The sequence below is a fragment of the Oculina patagonica genome, chromosome 6, assembly GCF_052425735.1.
Source record: "Oculina patagonica isolate OP01 chromosome 6, crgOcupat, whole genome shotgun sequence".
NCBI classification, from domain to species: Eukaryota; Metazoa; Cnidaria; class Anthozoa; order Scleractinia; family Oculinidae; genus Oculina; species Oculina patagonica.
Genome location: NC_135763.1, coordinates 30571226 through 30589437, shown reverse-complemented (window position 1 = coordinate 30589437; position 18212 = coordinate 30571226). Strand labels below are relative to the sequence as shown.

The following is an 18212-nucleotide window of genomic DNA, read 5'->3' as shown; positions in this document are numbered from 1 at the left end:
AGGTGGTAGGTGATGAAACTGTCTTGGTGGCACCGGGATGTGTTACTTTTTGTAGGCTGGACGTGGGATGTTTTGAAATTGAAAGTGAGATGTGGGATCAAAATAGTCAATAACGGCCTAATTTATTGCAATAATTAATGTAAAAAACTGTACACTATTCACTTGTCCTCCATTAGATTTTAAACCCTCATTTGAAGGTCAAACAAAATTTCACTGCCAAACCAGTTTTTTTTTAAAGTCTATTTTAGTGACCCCCCCCCCCCCCCTCTTCTAACCCACTCAGGACTCAGGTTGGCTACGAAATGCGTGTGGTAGAAAAATAAAGGAAATCGAGAGGTTTTGCCTGAAACGCTGTAAGAAAAGAATCGCGTGTGGGAAAATATAAGGAGCTTCCCTCAACCAACGCTTGTTTCAATGCATGACTGACCACGACTCGGCGGGATCGGAATGAATACTCGCACGGGGAGAAAGGCGGGATACGGGCCAAAGAGCGGGATACGGGATTCCTATTTTGGACACGCGGACTGGGCACTGGGAACTTGTCGGAAAGATCGAAAGATTTGTGTTTTCAACATGGCCGCCTTCACTCCGCAGACGGTCTTTTCGTCACGCGAAGCTGCGTTCATCGTAGTTTGAATTCTTTCCAGCTCTTTTATCGACTGTTTGGCGTCAGTAGAGGTAAGTTAACCTTTTTAAGGGCACGTGTGAAAATACTAGAGCAGGATTTGTAGCTTGTAGAAGGCTTCAAAATGTTTGTTTACAAGCTTCACATTTTGATTGTGCGCAAGAATGTTCAAGGTAATTAACACTACAGAATGAACCAGTTGGCAAACCGACCGCTTTTTAATCCGATTAATATTGCAGGTCTCTCTGTTTCAATTTACTAAAAACAGATTTTTGAAAAGGCAACCAAGTATATTTACTTTGTGGGCATTTTTACATTGTAAGAGTTTCTTTATCATCGGAGTAGAAATTCCCTTGCATTCCAATACACACTGTTGTTCAAAAACTACAATTCGGTATTAGTATAGCACTTCAGATAGCTTTAATTGCACCCCAGAAACAGGGATTACTCTATTTGACAGAATAACGGAATGTCACAAGTCTGCTTGCTATTGTTCTCCCTGGTTTGCTTGTGGTTAGCTTTACCCCAGTTTGCTTGCAGTTAGCTTTTACTCTGGTTGGCTGACGGTTAGCTTTCATTTGTTTTTATGCCGTTTCCTTGACAAATTGAGTAGGGAGAAGCTCTATGAGTTTTATGTACAGAATACAAAATTATCTTACACAAGGAACTTGACCAAAGCAAGCCAAAAAACATATTTCCTCAACTTGCTTTTATCAAAAATCAAGGTCCTTGAAAATACAGTCTTAGAACTATACCGCGCGCCCCCCCCCCGTCTGGCCAAATTTAAGTTCAATCAGTTTGTGCCATTGTTCTTTCAAAGTAGCCGGAGTATTAAATAAGGTGATAAATTTGCCAATTTACTTGGATAACAACTTATGCAATTTTCATTTAAGCAAGCAACACATGTTCCACTACAAAACGTCCTTTGGGGGAACCCAACAAAAGTTCTTTGGAAATCACTGCCATGAAACCAAGGACAAACCTGGAGTGGTAAATTAATTTATACCTGCTATAACGTAGATTTTGTGGGAGGCGCGGTGGCCTAATGGTTAGTGCGCTGGATTCCAGGTCGAGCGGTCTGGGCTCGAGACCTGGCCAGGGCACAGCATTGTGTTCTTAGGCAAGACACTTTACCCTAATAGTGCCTCTCTCCACCCAGGTGTATAAATGGGTTCTGGCGAATTCACTGCTTGGGGGTAACCCTGCGATGAACTAGCATCTCATCCGGGGGGAGTAGAAATTCCCCTAGCTGCTAAGTACTACAGAAACCAAAATAAGCTCCCGCCTGGTGAGCCACTCGAATGCAGGCTTTACCTGAATTACATAATGAATTACGTAGATTTATTGAGTGAACTACCAAGTATAATGTTTGAAGAACTGTTTAAAAGTACTTTAAAAACACATGAAGCTGAGATGCAAATAAATTTTTCACCTCATATTGCCCTTGGCTTTGCCCTTGTTATTTCTAAAGTATTTCTTTGGGGTACCTCAAGAGGATGTTTCGTAGTGTGGAACAAACAAACCATGAGAAGCCTGTGATCATAACAAACAGTTAGCTCACTTGAAAAAAATTTCAAGCAGATAACTATTTTGCTCTGCTGTAAAATTTATTTTCAATAACTAGCCATACATGAAGGTCATATCAGAAAAGACAGCAGTATAGCCCAGAAAAAACAACAAGGTTTTGTGGAGCACATGAACTATTTCTATTGATGCATGTAAAGCAACAAACCTTCATTCCATCACTGGGTTATTTTTAACTTTTCTTGAATGAATTGAATCAACTATGTATTTACTAAATAGTTTCTTGGGAGACGAAAAATTTAAGTGCAAACAGGTTGTATTTTTGTTTGCTGTTTGTAGGTCCTGTTTGTATGAATTGAAACTCGAAACTCAAACCAGTGAGGAAGAAATTGGTCATGTGCTAGGTAACCAGTCATAGCAGCAGACCAATTGAGGACATTTGTCATAATTTTTCTTAACATTTACATGAAGGGTCAGAAGCAAAAAAACAAAAAAACATTCCCAAGTATACTTTGACATAATTATTTGCTTTAAATTTATACCAAAGAAATTTACAGGGGCAAGGCAACGAGCCATGGATCAGAGAATTCCCTTTTTTTTTTAATTAATTATTAAAATTTCACAGTGGATTTCACATCATTTTATGCTTGCATGCATAAGTAATATTTATTAGCACAATGTTAAATGTAAGAAAAAGCTATTAAACAAATTGAAGACAATATTAATCAAAACTGCATAGTACATAAACAAGAAAATGTAGTTTCTTTACCGTAAAAATAATTTTATTTTTTGCCTGAGGTATTAACAGTACTTATGTTCTCCATAAAATATTGAAAGCAGTCAGGCAAAGTTGTTTTCACATGGTACCTGAGAATTAGATCACTAAATAGAATTTTATGCATAGCATTACACTCTGCGAAGGTATAAATTCTCACCACATTATTATTCAGGTAAAACAACTTTCAGGCACAATGGTTCTGGGCAAAAATGCTTTCAGGTGAAATGACCGCAATTCAAAGACAAATATCAGTGGATATTTTTTAAGCTGAAATGGAGATTATTGAATTGGTCAAGTGCCTTGGAATAGTGTGCTAAAAAATATTGAACTTCTGGACACTAACCCTTACCATTACATTTTTTGGAGCAGAACAAAGAGAAAAATCGTCCCGCCTTGACAAACTGCCCCTTGGTTTCGGAGATCGGTAACAATAAATCAATCTGAAAAATTAATTGCAGTCCGTTAATAAACGCTGGCCCCCGATTAAATGCTGGCTTCAAATAAACTTGTCTTGGAAACCTACTCACAATCCATTAAGGACATTTTTGAGCAATGAGGGATTGCTTGATGCCATGAGGCAGTCAGCAGGATTCGTTGATCTATACTTTTGTAATTCTGTTTGTGTAACTGACCGATCAGTAGAACCAAATGGGACTGGGAACTAGCTACAGGAATAAATTTGAGATCAAGTTCATTCTTGTCCCCAAAGCCCTTTTCGTTTCTCTTAGCAGGCTAGGCCTTGGCACGAGGAAACGAAGGGTTCTGGAGACATAGGATTTCCAGTCCTAGATTCTAGGACTTCCGGTCTTCATGTATGCAGTCATGACGTTTCAAAAGAATGTATGAGAGAGTCGTTACGTTTTCTACTTCCGTTTAGGAATTCTTTGTTCCAAACAGGCAATCAAAAAAATTTGAATTAATTTAAAAAATTCTATGTCCCCAGAGCCCTCTGTTAAATTCTCGTGCCAAGCCGGCTAAGAGAAACGAAAGGGCTTTGGGGGCGAGAATGGATCAAGTTTAAAACAATAAATCAGAGCAAAAAAATATGAAGCATTTAAAGTATAAATGAAAGAGACAAAATTATTATATATTTGATGAGTTTTATTGACTTCAGGGACCATTCATTTTTTGTGAGGTTGGGGGGGGGGGGCTGGGATTTGATGAGGGGTGGTCATGAAAAAAAAAATGGTTTCAAAGGGGGGGGGGCAGCCAAAACTAAGGTAAGGGAGGGGGTCACTAAAAATAATTATACTTTGAAGTGTTGTAATGAGAGCTTCTGTAATAGTAAAAAAACCTTGCCAGAATGCCCAGCATAACATTCCCGAGGTTCCTGAGGTTCCTGAGTATCAAACGCCATTAACTCAACCCAACAGCTTATTGGTTACAAATGCAGGCAAACCATACTAACAGACGGAATCCCCAATAAACAGTTGAGACAATGGCAGCTTTTTGGGAGATGTGGTTTTTGTACACCAATACATTCTTTAGTCGCAAGGCTTGATAAATTTTAATTTTACTGGATTATTTTTTTTTGTGAGGGGGGGGGGGGTCATTGGAAAAAAATGGAATTCGAAGGGGGGGGGGGCAGGTAACAATTTCCGATGAAGAAGGGGGGAATTATATATAACAGTGACTATCTGTCAAATCCCACCAGCCCCCACACCACCTCATAAAAAATGAGCGGTCCCTCAGTAGACAGACATGATCACATCTCTGCATTTTTTAATACCAGAGCTGCTTGTCTCTCTTAGCTAGCACAGCCTGGTCATATCTGAAATTCTCACTGTAGTATGGCTATTTCATGGTATTTTCTTGGACCAGACATTCCTAGTTTTGACTGCATTGCATGATGTCTCTGGAGTAATTGTGTAGGGAAAAATATTTGATGGATTGAAAACTTTAATACTCTGGGCTCAGATAGAGAGATTAATTTTGAGTGTTAAAAGTTATTTGCATATACTTTGGTTTTGCATTACTATGCTCAGGGAGTGCTTTAAAAAATTCACATCGCTTTCTCGTCCAAAGCTCAATGAGCCAAGGTTTATTGATATTAAGTCCAAACATCTTCGGATCTTCCTTGGCAATCTTCGTTAATCTTTGGAAAAGTTTGGAAAATGTTCGGAAACATTCGAACGGCCTTCGGACAAATTTTGAAATATTTGGAAATCTTCGGCAATCGTCGGAAATCTTCGAAAAATCGTCAAATTCATTGTAATAAACAGAATAATACATGGTTCCTTGGAGATATAAAATGTATCTTCTCGTGTTCAAATTGATGTCTCAGGAGTGAGCAGACTCAAAGATAAAATTCATTTCTCCATGCAACCATGTATTATCCTCCATGTATTATTCCAGGCTACTATTACAGCAAGGCGCCCAAAAGTGTGACCACTTTTAATTTATTCACATTCTTTCGTGCAGATTTAATCCAATCTAAAGCCGTGGATAGCTTGCAGTTGACTTCTGATTGGATTTAATTTGCACGAAAGAATGTGAATAAATTAAAAGTGGTCACACTTTTGGGCGCCTTGCTGTAACATGCTACTCTATGTAAAATGAAACACTAATTTAATGCCTTCTTATTGTTGCTTATCTTAAATTTGCCATAAGTTTAATGTGGCTAGCAGAAATGACCCTTTGCATCTGCTTCTTCATTTTTATTTATAGAATTCTGATCACTGAAATAAACCTTCACAAGAATCAGGAAAATGAATGTAAAAGCAAACTGCAAGGTCACATACAGGAGAGAAGACTTGTGAAATGCAAATATGGAGGAGAGAGTGCAAACCATCATGGAGGAAAAGAACATTTCAAATGCAACAGAAGTTCCAAGTGAAAGAAACATAAAAGAACACGGACAGGAGGGAAGCCATTTGTGTGTAACTAGCGTGGCAAAAAGTGTCGATCATACAGCTAAACGTAAGCGGCGTAAAAGAACTGGTACAGGAGAGAAACCTTTTGAATGTAACTGGTGCGGGAAGTGTTTTAGTCAGGGAGGACATCTTACAGAACATGAACGAACTCACACAGGAGAGAAACCTTTTGAGTGTGACCACTGTGGAAAAAGATATAGTCATTCAGCAAATCTTAAGCAACATAAAAGAACCCACACAGGGGAGAGGCCTTATGAATGTAAGGAGTGTGGGAAGTGGTTTAGTCAGCCTCAGAATCTAAAGAAACATAAACGAACACACACAGGAGAGAAGCCTTTTGAATGTGACCAGTGCGGAAAGTGTTTTGGTCAGGCAAATAACCTCAAGGAACATAAAAAAATACACACAGTAGAAGAGAGAATTTTTGCGTGTAACCAGTGTGGCAAGCGTTTTTCTCGTACAACATACCTGAAGCAACATGAAAAAATTCACTCAGGAGAGAAGCCTTTCCAATGTGACTTGTGCGGGAAGTGTTTCAGTCGGGCAGGAGCTCTAAAGAAACATGCAAGATCACATACAGGAGAGAAGCCTTTTGAATGCGATCAGTGTGGCAAGTTCTTTACTCAGACTGGACATCTTAAACAACATAAAAGAACTCACTCAGGAGTGAAACCTTATGTGTGTAACCACTGTGGCAAAAGGTATGGTCATCCATTCAGTCTTAAGCAACATGAAAGAACTCATACAGCAGAGAAGACTTTTGAATGTGACCAGTGTGAAAAGAGTTTTAGTCAGTCAGGACAGCTCAAACGACATAAAAGAACACACTTAGGAGAAAGGCCTTTTGAATGCAAGAAATGTGGCAAGTGTTTTAAACGTTCAAGAAATCTCAGGGAACATGATAGAACGCATACAGGAGAAAGGCCATATGCGTGTGAATATTGTGGTAAAAGCTTCCGTAATAAAGCATATCTGTCACTACATAAAAGAAGTCACACAGGAGAAAAGCCTTTTGTGTGTGACCATTGTGGGAAAAGTTTTACTCATTCAGCGTACCTTAAGCAACATAAAAGAACTCACACGGGAGAGAAGCCATTTGAATGCAAACAGTGCGGGAAGTGCTACACTCGGTCAGAAACACTTAAGATTCATGCGAGGTGGCATACAGGAGAGAAGCCTTTTCAATGTAACCAGTGTGGCAAGCGTTATACTCAAGCAGCACACCTTAAGCAACATAAAAAATCACACACAGGAGAGAAGCCTTATGAATGTAACCAGTGTGGCAGGCGTTTTAGTCAGGCAGGACATCTTAGGCTACATAAAAGAACTCACACGGGAGAGAAACCTTTTAAATGCAACGAGTGTGGCAAGTGTTTCACTCGGGCAACGGCACTTAAGAGACATGCGACAAAGCATAGTACAGAAGAGAAGCCTTTTGAATGTAACGTGTGTGGCAAGTTTTTTCATCAGGAATGTCGGCTTAACGAACACAAAAAAGCCCACACAGCACCAAGGCCTTTTGAATGTGACATTTGCGGAAAATGTTTTACTCAGATAGGACATCTTGACATACATAGAAGAATTCATACAGGAGAGAAGCCTTTCAAATGTAATTATTGTGACAAGTGTTTCAATTGTCCAGGAACGCTAAAGAGACATACAAGAGTGCATACAGGAGATTATCCATTTAAATGTGATCAGTGTGACAGACGTTTTATTGAGGTAAAAAGACTAGAGGAACATGTGCGATTTCACACAGGAGAGAAACCTTTCAAATGTAACCAGTGTGACAAGTGTTACAGTCGGGCATCCACTCTAAGGAGACATGAAAGAATAATACATACTGGAGAGAAGCATTATGAGTGCAACCTATGTGGAAAGGTCTTCAGCCAGGCAGTAGATCTTAAGGGTCATATAAAAATAACTCACAATGCAGAGAATGAAGAGCCTGGTAATTCCTTCAGTATCGCTAAATTTATAAGTACCATTACAGAAATCAAGAAGGAATGAAGGAATTTCATTCTTTTACCTAACTATGTTCTATTTTTCATTATACAGTCGAAGCTCTCGTAAGCGGACACCCTCGGAACGCGAAAAAAGTGTCCGTAACTGGAGCTGGCCGCTTACGAGAATGGTTCTCGTAAGCGGCCACTAGCGGTGTAGGGAAAAGATGGCCGCTTACGGGAGCTTGCCCAGCTAACAATAACCGGACGAACGTGGATGACGACAAAACAAGCACTAAAATGTGGTCCTGTAATTACTGTAAAATCATTGTCACAAACGGCGACGTGAATTTGATTGATAATAACAGGATACAGAGGTTGTAAGTAGGATTTTCTTTCGGGTGTCCGCTTACGGGAGCTTAAAAACAAAGAAAAAGTCTAAGTCGTAATCTCTGAAAGTGTCCGCGGCCGGTTACGGGAATGTCCACTTACGAGAATGTAAAAATACAGAGTTTGTATGGGAGTTAAAACGGGGTTTCAAACAAGGTGGCCGTAAGTAGAGCTGTCCGCTTACGAGAGTGTCCGTTAAGAGAGCTTCGACTGTAGTTCACCGCTTAATTTTCTATTTTGTATTTTATTATTATTTAAGAAACAGTTAACTTCATTTGATGCTGAAATTACTTTTTTAAGAATGTAATAGGTGTACAAGTTCTCAAGCTTCTTGTTATTTTAATATTAAAATATGAAAAGTTATGCAAAATTTTCCCTTGTGAATAATGGAAGCTTGCAAATATTATTTTTTAAAATATATATATTTCAATCAGATGCATTGCTTAGCAAATGTTAAGAGATCAAGACTTTCAGAAGAATTTGGACACGTTTGACTTTTTTATATCTTAAAGGCCATTATAATTGCCATAATTGGCTATCATAGGGAACATAAAAGCATAGCAGAATATTTTTAGCACATAATATTTTAATGATTTTAGTTTAGGATCAAATAGCTAGTTTCTTTTCTAGTGTGGGTGAGTTGAAGCATTTGTATAATTATTTTTATTGAAATTTATATCTTAATTTTCTTTGTAATATTTAATTAATTATAAATTTAATTAGCTCCCCTTGTTTTTATGCATAATTTTAATTTCTGTCATGCGGTTTATACATGAGCCTCTGGCTCGGATAGGGAGGGCAACCTCATCCTGCATTATGACCTTAATAAATTGATTGATTGATTGATTGATTGATTGTCTCGCCTATACTGTATATGTTATGGATCTATTTTTTACTTGGCCAATTATCGTACTAACTGTCAGTTTTTTATCACAAAAATTAGGGAAAGAAGGGGGGCAAGAATATATCCCTCCAAAGCATATACTAAATCAGACCTGGCCGTGCGCACTTGTGGGCCATCCACCGTAATTAATGGCATTCGCTTGTTCGTAGAGTAATGTAATCCTATTCACCATAAGGTGAGAACCCGGGTTGAGGGGGGCGGGGCTGGTGGGTGGGGATTCCCATGTGAGAGAGGCGGGGATACTTGTTGGACAATTTGAATTAAACCCCTAAAGGAGATCACTCTGGCTGTTGTTCAAGCTTTTTCTTTTTACACATAAAATATACTATTTTCACGCCCGTTCGGTCTAGACCACCAATGCAGTTTGCAGATGTTTTTTTATTTGTTCACGTGCGACCCCACACAGGGTTCATACGGGTCCTGGAAAACTTGGCAAGTCCTGGAAAAAAAATACCGGTCCTGGAAATCTGTTAAAGTCAAGTAACTGAATTCTCAGAACTAACACTATTAGTAATGTACAGACAGTAAGGAGAAATAATTTGGAGATCTTGGAAGTGAAAGGGTTAATGTGAATTTTGGAGTCCTGGAAAAATCAATCTGAGTCCTTGAAAAAAAAAAAAACTGGAAAAGTACTGGAAATTGTTTGCTCGATTTACAGCCGCTTTTTGGGAAAATGAGTCCGTGCTCATCCCTCCTCCGTCGGGTCTTTGTTCCCTCGGGGGGGGGGGGGGGAACAAAGACCGGACTCGAAAAGGTGGTGGAAATCGAGCCTACCCTACACGAGACCTCGACCGCCAAAATTATTGGCTTTCTGTCCTGAATACCCTCAGTGACACCCAAATCCGCACAATTTACAATCCTAAGCGGCACGATGAGAATTCTTGCACTTTCATATGGGAGCTGGAGCCCCCTCTTCCTCCCCCCCCCCCCCCCACCTCCCTCCTTGCGAGGTTCAAAACCTGTATTGGAGATATAGAGCATCCTGTACGGCACGTGTGCCTGTTCTATGGCTGATCCGGTCTTTAATCTTTCGCCGTTTCATTCTTTACAGCGATGACACCTACTTATTTACAGACTAGTATGTTCTTAATTTCCCTTCTAATGGCTCTATTCGTGACACCGTATATGAAGGGGTTTATAGAGCTGCTGATATTGAGTAACTGTGTCGCAACAGTGCCAGCCAATCGCGAATTTTTATCGAAAATTTTTATCGCAAAGGCAGTTAGAAGAACCGGGCACCAAAAGCAAAGGAAAGTCAACATAATAACAAGAAATGCTCTAGTTGATTTGATCTCATATTGAGTCAAATGATTCGTTGCGTGACTGTTCTGATTTTCTTGCGTGACGAATCCCGATGCTGTGGCAGTCATAGCGTGACTGTTTTGATTAGGTTCGTTTTCTGGTATGTTGTCCAATGTTAAGTGGATCTGCTTCATCGCTTTGTGTACCTTGCGGTAACAGATTACCGTGACAGCGAAAGACGTGACAATAAAACCGCCGCTAGTAACAGCAAAGTATCGGCGAGCTTTCTGGACGGAACACTGCGCGTAGGGCACGGTGAACTTGAACTCTGCCCGGCCAAGAAAAACTGGAATTGCCACAAGCACAGTCACGAACGCCCACAAAATCACCACAAAAATCGCCGAGTAATATCCGTTGAAAATCTTGCGGTATCGCGATGGAGACGTTACCTTGATATACCTGTTAACAGCTATAAGCGCAACAGTTCCCACGGAAATGTGAAGCAAAGAGAAAGTGGAAAAGCCATTGATGTCACAACCAACGCGACCATACACCCATTTTCCTGTCAGTAATGTTGCGCTTGGGAAGATCAGTGCGTTAAGATTGCTCAACATGTCAGCTATCGCCAGAGCAGTAATGTACGTTGCTGTGGGCAGGTGATGACGTAATGATGGCTTTTTGAAGATTGCTACACACAAGAGGCCATTTGCCAAGAGACCGATTACGCTGGCTGTCACAAACGGGAATGACTCGGCAACTATCTGAAGGGTGCTGCGAGAACGAAGAGCATCTGACATCTTCATAATCAACACTCAAGCTGCAGATAATTTTTAAAAAAATAAAAACAGAAGTTAAAACATCAATAATACAAATCATATGCTTCTGTACAAATGTACTCATTTAAGAGAAAAACCATAGTAATTACAAACAAAGTCTTTAAAATGAAAACCAAATGTTAACCCTCTACTATCTTTATTTATGTATATGGTTTGCCTGAAATCGCATTTACTTTTTCTTCTTGTATATCAAATACATTTTACAGTCTTGCGTTTTTTTATTAGCTCACCTCTCTGAAAATACTCTCCCCACCCCAGATACCCCACCCACAAAAAAATCTAAAAATCTCCGTTTTTCGTTACTACGTTCGGGCACTTGTGATGTCATTTTGACGTCATCTGACATAAAATACATTAAGTTCCTGTTCTTTTTTTTCTGACAAATAATAATTAACAACTATTCACCACATTCACCGACACTGAGGTGAATAATTGTTTTAGTATATACCCACACAAGTTGAATAACTAGCGGACTAAAACGTCATTTTCGGTAACAAAGCCATGCGCGAAGGCAGTTTGTTTTTCTTTAGCTGCTCAGAGGTGAATAGAGTCTAAATAGTATTTTGCTAATCACCTCCGAGTTAACCAATAAGCGCGCGCGAAAAGCACTATTCACTTGTGTGGTATATACTAATCAGATAAACTCATCTTATCAGTAAGGTTCAAAAAAGGGCCTGTCCCCAGGCCCGTAGGGTGGATTCTGTGGAGTGGGGTTCTTCTATTTTTTGGGAGTTATTTTTTAGCGCGCGAACCTCTAGGGGGTCTAGGGACATGCCCCCCCCCCCTCCCCAGGAAATTTTGCAAATTTAGTTTCATTTCCTGCATTTTGACATCATTTCTGAAGTGGGGTGCATCTCCCTTCAATATTAGCTCTTCGGAAAGTAATTTTTCATTCTAAAAATTCTGAAATGTTCAGAAATGACTGTGTGCATTTAGACAGTTTTCAAAACACGAATCATGACGAATATTAAAATTACATGCGGGGCGAATGAGTGTTATACAATTATGTATGTTAGAAACAACAACTGAAAATGTTCTATGTCTTAGGAAGTACAGAATATCTGTTTGTTCCCGGGGGTAATTCTATAACTTTCAGAAATTTTGATTAGGTTTATTTTACAATGCTTAAACACTGTCTTAGACTAAGAGCTTTGTCCAGAAATCCACAAAACAACAAATGCGCATGCTTGCTTATCAAGCCACCTAACGCTAGTTCTGATTGCCGCGGGCGCCACGACAAGGATGGAAAGCAAGACGAACATCAATTAACCAATCCAAAATATTAAAACTTCTCATTATAGTGCCAAAATGTTGCGGCTTCCTCCGATAATCCTGGCAAAGAAGGTAGTCGTCCGTGTAATCGACCGGTCAGTCTTTTGATTGTTTTGTGTAAATTTTTTGAAACCCCCAAAATTGCCGACTTCAAAAATTTAGAGGGTTCGTTCGAACCACTCGAACCACCCCCCCCCCCCCCCCGCCGCCCACCCTACGGGCCTGCTGTCACCCTACCTTTTTTTCTTTCATTTCTAACTAAATGCAAGTTCACAGTAGGAATATTTAATAAACACAGAAATATAAAATAGATTCAAATACAAAAAAAAAAAAAAAAAAAAACATGCTAAAAAGCAAACGACATCGCGTGAAAGTACTGATGCCTTAAAAAAAACAACGTGTCGCACGATTGTGTTCTATCAGCGAAACGGTGGAGAAAACCAATCCAATTCACGGATTGCCAATAGAACGCTACTGATTTGTTAGTGGTTTAACGCTGGCTGTTTTGATGACATTTTTCGAGACGTTTCGGCTTGTGCTCAAGCCTTCTTCAGTTGAATAATCAAAGCTAAAGTAACGTGTAAAGTTCGGATAAAGAAGAACGTGGCGCGAGACTCATGTGTGTGACAAGGATTTGTAGACCACTGGGATAATAGCGTGGTCGTTCCCAGAGTGCGGATCAGTCCTTAAAGCCTGGTTTTCACTAGAGACGCAAGCACAAGCGTAAGATAAAAAGCAAGCATAAGTAATTCGTGCCAAGTGAAAACGATCGTCGACATAAGCACAAGCACATTAGCATTAGAATATGATGTTTACAAGTTAGAAGGCTCCGTTCTCTCGGCAAATATTGCGGCAGAAACTCTTAAAAACTCACTCTCCTCTACTCTTGTGACGAAGAAAGTGAAAGCGACTAATAAATCTGAAATAAAGAAGAAAAGCGAAACATTTGGGTGATATATATTTTTAAAGAAAGCATTCATCTCCATTTCTTTCGCTACTCAAGTCCACGCTTGTGCCTTAATCTGTTATTTTGTCTACACTCCTCCGAACAATCTCGAAAAACACTTATCAAAATCAACCGCGGCCTTTTAGACTTTGTTCAAGTGCTGGAACTAGTGATTTAATTGGCTAGACACCGGCAGACGTAAACAATTTTCTTGTGCTTATACGATGTTTCGTTTTCACACGAACGCAAGCACAAGCGCAAGCACAAGAAATGGAAAAATTTTGATCCTTGTGCTTGTGCTTGTGCTTATGCTTGCGTCGAAGCCGTTTTCACGATGAAATAAGAGCTGTTATGCTTGCGCTTTTGCTTGCGCTTTTGCTTGCGTCGCTAGTGAAAACCAGGCTTAATGGAGAACCAGACTTGCAAAAAAGAGTCGCTTGTGGTATTAAATTTGGCTCATGTCCAACTACATTGACGGCATTAAAATTCATGTGGTGATCATTTTCATGGATATGACAGGAGTTCTAAGAGTTATGGTCCAACGTGGCAAGTGCCCTTTTGAGTTCCGCAATGCGGGGTTTAATGTTCGCTCAGTTTAATGGTCGCTTTGTCATCCGTTCACTTCAATTACACAATTTTCAAAGAACACAACTGCGTTTCTACTAACTTTAATTAATACACGCTCAGTCGTAATTCACTGGATATCTGCTAATCTGCTGATTGCTTCTCCCACTGTTAATAAGAAACATCTTTTTATAACAATCAAAATTCTCGTGCGAAATTTTCTTCCGAAAAGGGTGACCACTTACGCATTAAGGGCCATTAACCAGAGTCTAAAGAATGGATATGACGTCAGTCAGATCACATCACTCAAGAAAATCACATGTGGCTAAGATACTGCAATTTCTTAGTATGTTACTATTCCGATTACTGTGATACAAATTTAGGCTTGCTTACGGCAGTGGTTTGTGTATATAGTAATTACTGGTAAAGTATAGACTGTCCACATCCCTCTATTTTTCGATCAATGAGCGCGAAGTGAGAATGGCGAGAGAACTGGACGCCGGCGCAAAATGGAAGAAGCAAGGGGGCTTCGCTCACTCCACCCCCCCCCCCCCCCCGCGCGCTCGCGCTAGCTTCGTTTGCCCTTTTGCGCTCGCTTCGTTTGCTTTTTTGCGTTGAAAAATCGAGAGGCTGTGGACAGTCTAGTGAAGTAAAAATATTTTCACATTATTTATACCGTGTTTGCGTTTCTAAGTGCGGGAGCTGTTTTCTGTGTTCAAGTTTCAAACTTGCATTTAGCAAGCATATATCTACCCGTACTATATAAATGTAAATAGATGTTACAAATATAAAATAATTTTTAAAAGTTCTGAGCCTCTGAATCAAAATATAATATATTATATGGTATTTTCTATTTTAAACTAAATTTTGTGCGAATCTACTCAACTTTCATTTCGTCAGGCGGTTTAAAACCTACAGTCGACGTACAACAAGTATTTGTAATATTCAGTATTGTGGATCAGAAAGTTGAATGCTTACGTACCTGTTTATCCGCCTCTTGTGATGTCAAGAACGCTGGAAATATTGAATTTTGCCAATTTTGATTCTTAAAATTTTTAGAAGGCAAATAACCTTACTGAAAGAAAGAATCGTTCTTTTTAACGCTTCAATTTACGACAAACATGCTCCTTTCAGTGTTTGTGTGAGGTAAGTCTAAAAAGACATAAATCATAGTTTATAAATGGCATGATATGGTTTGTCTACTATTCCCTTTTATTGATGTTTAAGCCAATATTTTTTAAGTATCTTTCATTGTTTAACGCCCCCTGGGCGTTGATGCTATTGTTTTTTAAAACTGAACGCCTAATTTCAGTTAATATTGTGCCATTTTTTGATTGCAAAAGGCAATAAACCACATTCATATGTACACCCCGTTTTAACAAGAACATGCCAAGGTTAAGGCGAAATTTTGTATTATTCGTCATTTTTATTCCGAACCCTCCTCCTTTCTAAGAACTGAAGCAACATATACAATTTAAATTGCGCAGAATGCCTGAATGCACACTTAATGAAATTCTATCATATAAGATATTTTTTTGTTTAAAAGATAGCAAACGTGTATAAAATAACTTGAGGGCGGGGGGGGGGGGGGAGGGGGGGCACTGAAGTCTGTGCTTATGCCACGGCGATTTCCAAATCACAAGAAGAATAACTGTGTTCCATGGACTCATGCTTATGCTTGCAGTGCGTTTAACTTCAACAAAAAAGAAAAACAAAGCGTGCACTTAGAAGGTAAATAACGCCAATATCACATGCTTTAAAGACCGTATATTGCTTTATCGCGAGGTACTCAGAAGTGCATTTAAGCAAATGTCCCCAAGATTGCTTTTCACGCCCATGTTGTGTGATTTACACTGCTTTTGCTCTATAAATCAAATTTCTATGAAAAGAAGCACAATTTGAAGGAAATTTTCTTTTTCAATTAAGCAATTCAATAGTTGAGTTTGAAATTTAGAAGTTGATTGTCAAAGAGATGTGACGTTTTTACACAGAAAATATCAAATTAAGTATTAAACATCTTTTATTTTTCAGTTCGAAGGATTCAATCTGCCTTGAACATGCACGAGATATCTACTCGCATCTGATTGGTTCACAGCTTGGACATGGTCCGAACAGTAAAACTATCGCCCCTTTTTTTATCTCCTGGTAACAAGTGAAAAAAGAAAAATAATAATGATGAGATATACAAAAAACGAAAGATCCAAGGGCTTCCTAGCTGTTTTGTGAACTTCTGCCGGTAGACTAGTACTCCGAGACTCCCACGCAGTCGTTTTAGGGGCAAAACACGATCACCCCTAAAAACGCCTGCGTGTGAGGCTAGACTAGTAGACTAGCTGACAAGACCCGACTAGACGCCACGAGTCTAACACGGTCAGAAACCCGGTGACGGATTGACCGCGTAATAAAAGTATCTTAATTCATAGCCTCCGTAGCCGCTACGCAGGCTATGGGGTTTAAAGCGCACACAAGAAAGCGGCGTAGCCGCGAGTGGCTTGGGGTGGAGGAGGCCCGGGGATGGGGGTACTCCAAGTTGCGTAGCAGGCGCCTGTGTAGTTGTTGAGTGCGCGTTTGGAAAACGCAAAAGGCACGAGACGGCCACGCGTGGGGAAAAGTTTTTGAGCGCGCGTTTGGGGAACGTGAAAGGCGCGAGACGGCCACGCGAGGGGAAAAGTGTGGTAGTCTTACGCCTATTGCATTTTTCAAATACGCGCGCAAAACTACGCAGATTAGGGGTACACCATTTAAAGTGTATGGCTTTCAAACCGTTTTGTTCTGAAATAGGGTACATCTTCATCCGTCTCACCATTTGTTCACCTCTTGAGAAATGCGATTTAAAAACGTTGGAAATTTGACTCCCTACTAAAATGTTTACACAAAGCCAAGCAGTTCCTTTCATTCCTGGGCAGGCTTTTAAATGGTGAACAATGCACCAGATAGGAGAAATATGTTACATACGTTTTGGGGCAATTGCCCCTCTTTAAAATCACGGTTTTTATGCGGTACACAGTCGCTCGAAATTTCTTTGGAGATTTCTTTGTTGCTATTGATTATTCGGTCAGGTCTCAAATAGGATAGGGAAAGTTGTCTACTTTTCAGGGATCTATTCCTTTCCCCCCCCTTCGTTTCCTAAATTTCTGCGAGTAAAATTAACAATAAGTATGGTAATTAGAGCAGTTTTCAATTGAGTGTCGTAAAACCAAAACCAAAATAATTACTCTGGCCAATCACAAGGGGCACAAACAATCCAGTGAACCAATCAAAACTCGAAGCAAATACATGTAACCGGTGTGAAGCGCGGGAAAACGTGCGCAAGCGAGTCACGATTGGTTTTGGTTTTACTTCTGATTGGTTAAGAAAATGGCGCGAGATTTTTAAACCAATCACTAAGCGTAGCAATGCAAAACCAATGCAAACGCAAATTTCTTTCGATACTCAAGTGAAAACCGCTCTACCCGCCAAGGATGGGATCTGTAGAGTGTATTTGTTGTGGTTCAGTTTAACTCTTGGTACAGTTTTGGTATTTCCCTTTGTTCTGGCCGTGGTGTATTTTAATGTATAATAATGAACATAAAGCAAAGGAAAATTCCGGTTGTAAGCCCCCGCTTATAGGCCCATCTACCTGGAAACAAAAAAATCCATCCGATTATAAGCCCCCCTCTGCTGGATGACAGTACTGACCAGGGCTAAATGTTGCTTTATTATGCGTTTTTAACTTAAAAACGTACTTTGATTTCCCCCCGGTGGCCCGTTTCGGAACGTTTTTTTTATTCCGCTTATAAGCCCTCCCGGATATAAGCTCCTCCACTTATAACCCCACCCAAAAACCCTAATGAAGTTGTAAAAGCCCAGTGGCGTCTGAAATATTACTGCGCTTTTCAAAAGCATGCAAACTCGGCTCAATCAACAGTGGAGTTTTTAGATGATGTCAATCATCTTAGAAGACCGCAAAAAAAGCTATGTCCGTAGGCTGTGATTGGTAGATTACGTTCCGTTTTGTTTGTTTATGTATTATAAGGATTGTTAATTGTTGTCATAATTATGATTGACGACAGCAAAAAACATAATCGATGGTTAGACTTTGAATTTGAGCTCCACAGTTTGCGTGTTACTGAAAAGCGTAGAAAGGGTATAAAACTTCACTTTACAAAAGGATTTAAAGACTGCAGTTGTCAAATGTGAAATGTTTTAAACCCACTCTCTCCTTACAAAATTGAAAATAGGAGATTCTTACTGGATAAAAAAAATAATGTCCTTTCACATTGAGGAGAGGCATACTTATTTTAAGGTGGTACTGTAATACAATGTGAACAAACAA

The 18212-nt window shown here is 39.6% G+C and overlaps 2 protein-coding genes across 3 annotated transcripts; one reads left to right on the top strand and one right to left on the bottom strand.

The window, feature by feature from the left end:
* Nucleotides 1–561: 561 nt before the first annotated feature.
* Nucleotides 562–8983, top strand: LOC144658143 (uncharacterized). 2 transcript variants are annotated; one of them, XM_078518491.1, is made up of 3 exons: nucleotides 562–678; nucleotides 1519–1615; nucleotides 5595–8983. In XM_078518491.1, exon 3 carries the CDS (start codon nucleotides 5696–5698, stop codon nucleotides 7808–7810), a length of 2115 nt encoding a protein of 704 aa, XP_078374617.1. In that variant the 5' UTR covers nucleotides 562–678; nucleotides 1519–1615; nucleotides 5595–5695; the 3' UTR covers nucleotides 7811–8983. The 2 variants fall into 2 exon arrangements, with proteins under 2 accessions (XP_078374617.1, XP_078374616.1); XM_078518490.1 differs by lacking the exon at nucleotides 1519–1615 and having other exon boundaries at nucleotides 590–678.
* A 1118-nt stretch (nucleotides 8984–10101) lies between these two features.
* On the bottom strand, nucleotides 10102–11076 carry LOC144658017 (G-protein coupled receptor moody-like). Its single transcript, XM_078518344.1, has one exon. The coding sequence runs from the start codon at nucleotides 11074–11076 to the stop codon at nucleotides 10102–10104; it is 975 nt and encodes a 324-aa protein (XP_078374470.1).
* Nucleotides 11077–18212: the final 7136 nt, after the last annotated feature.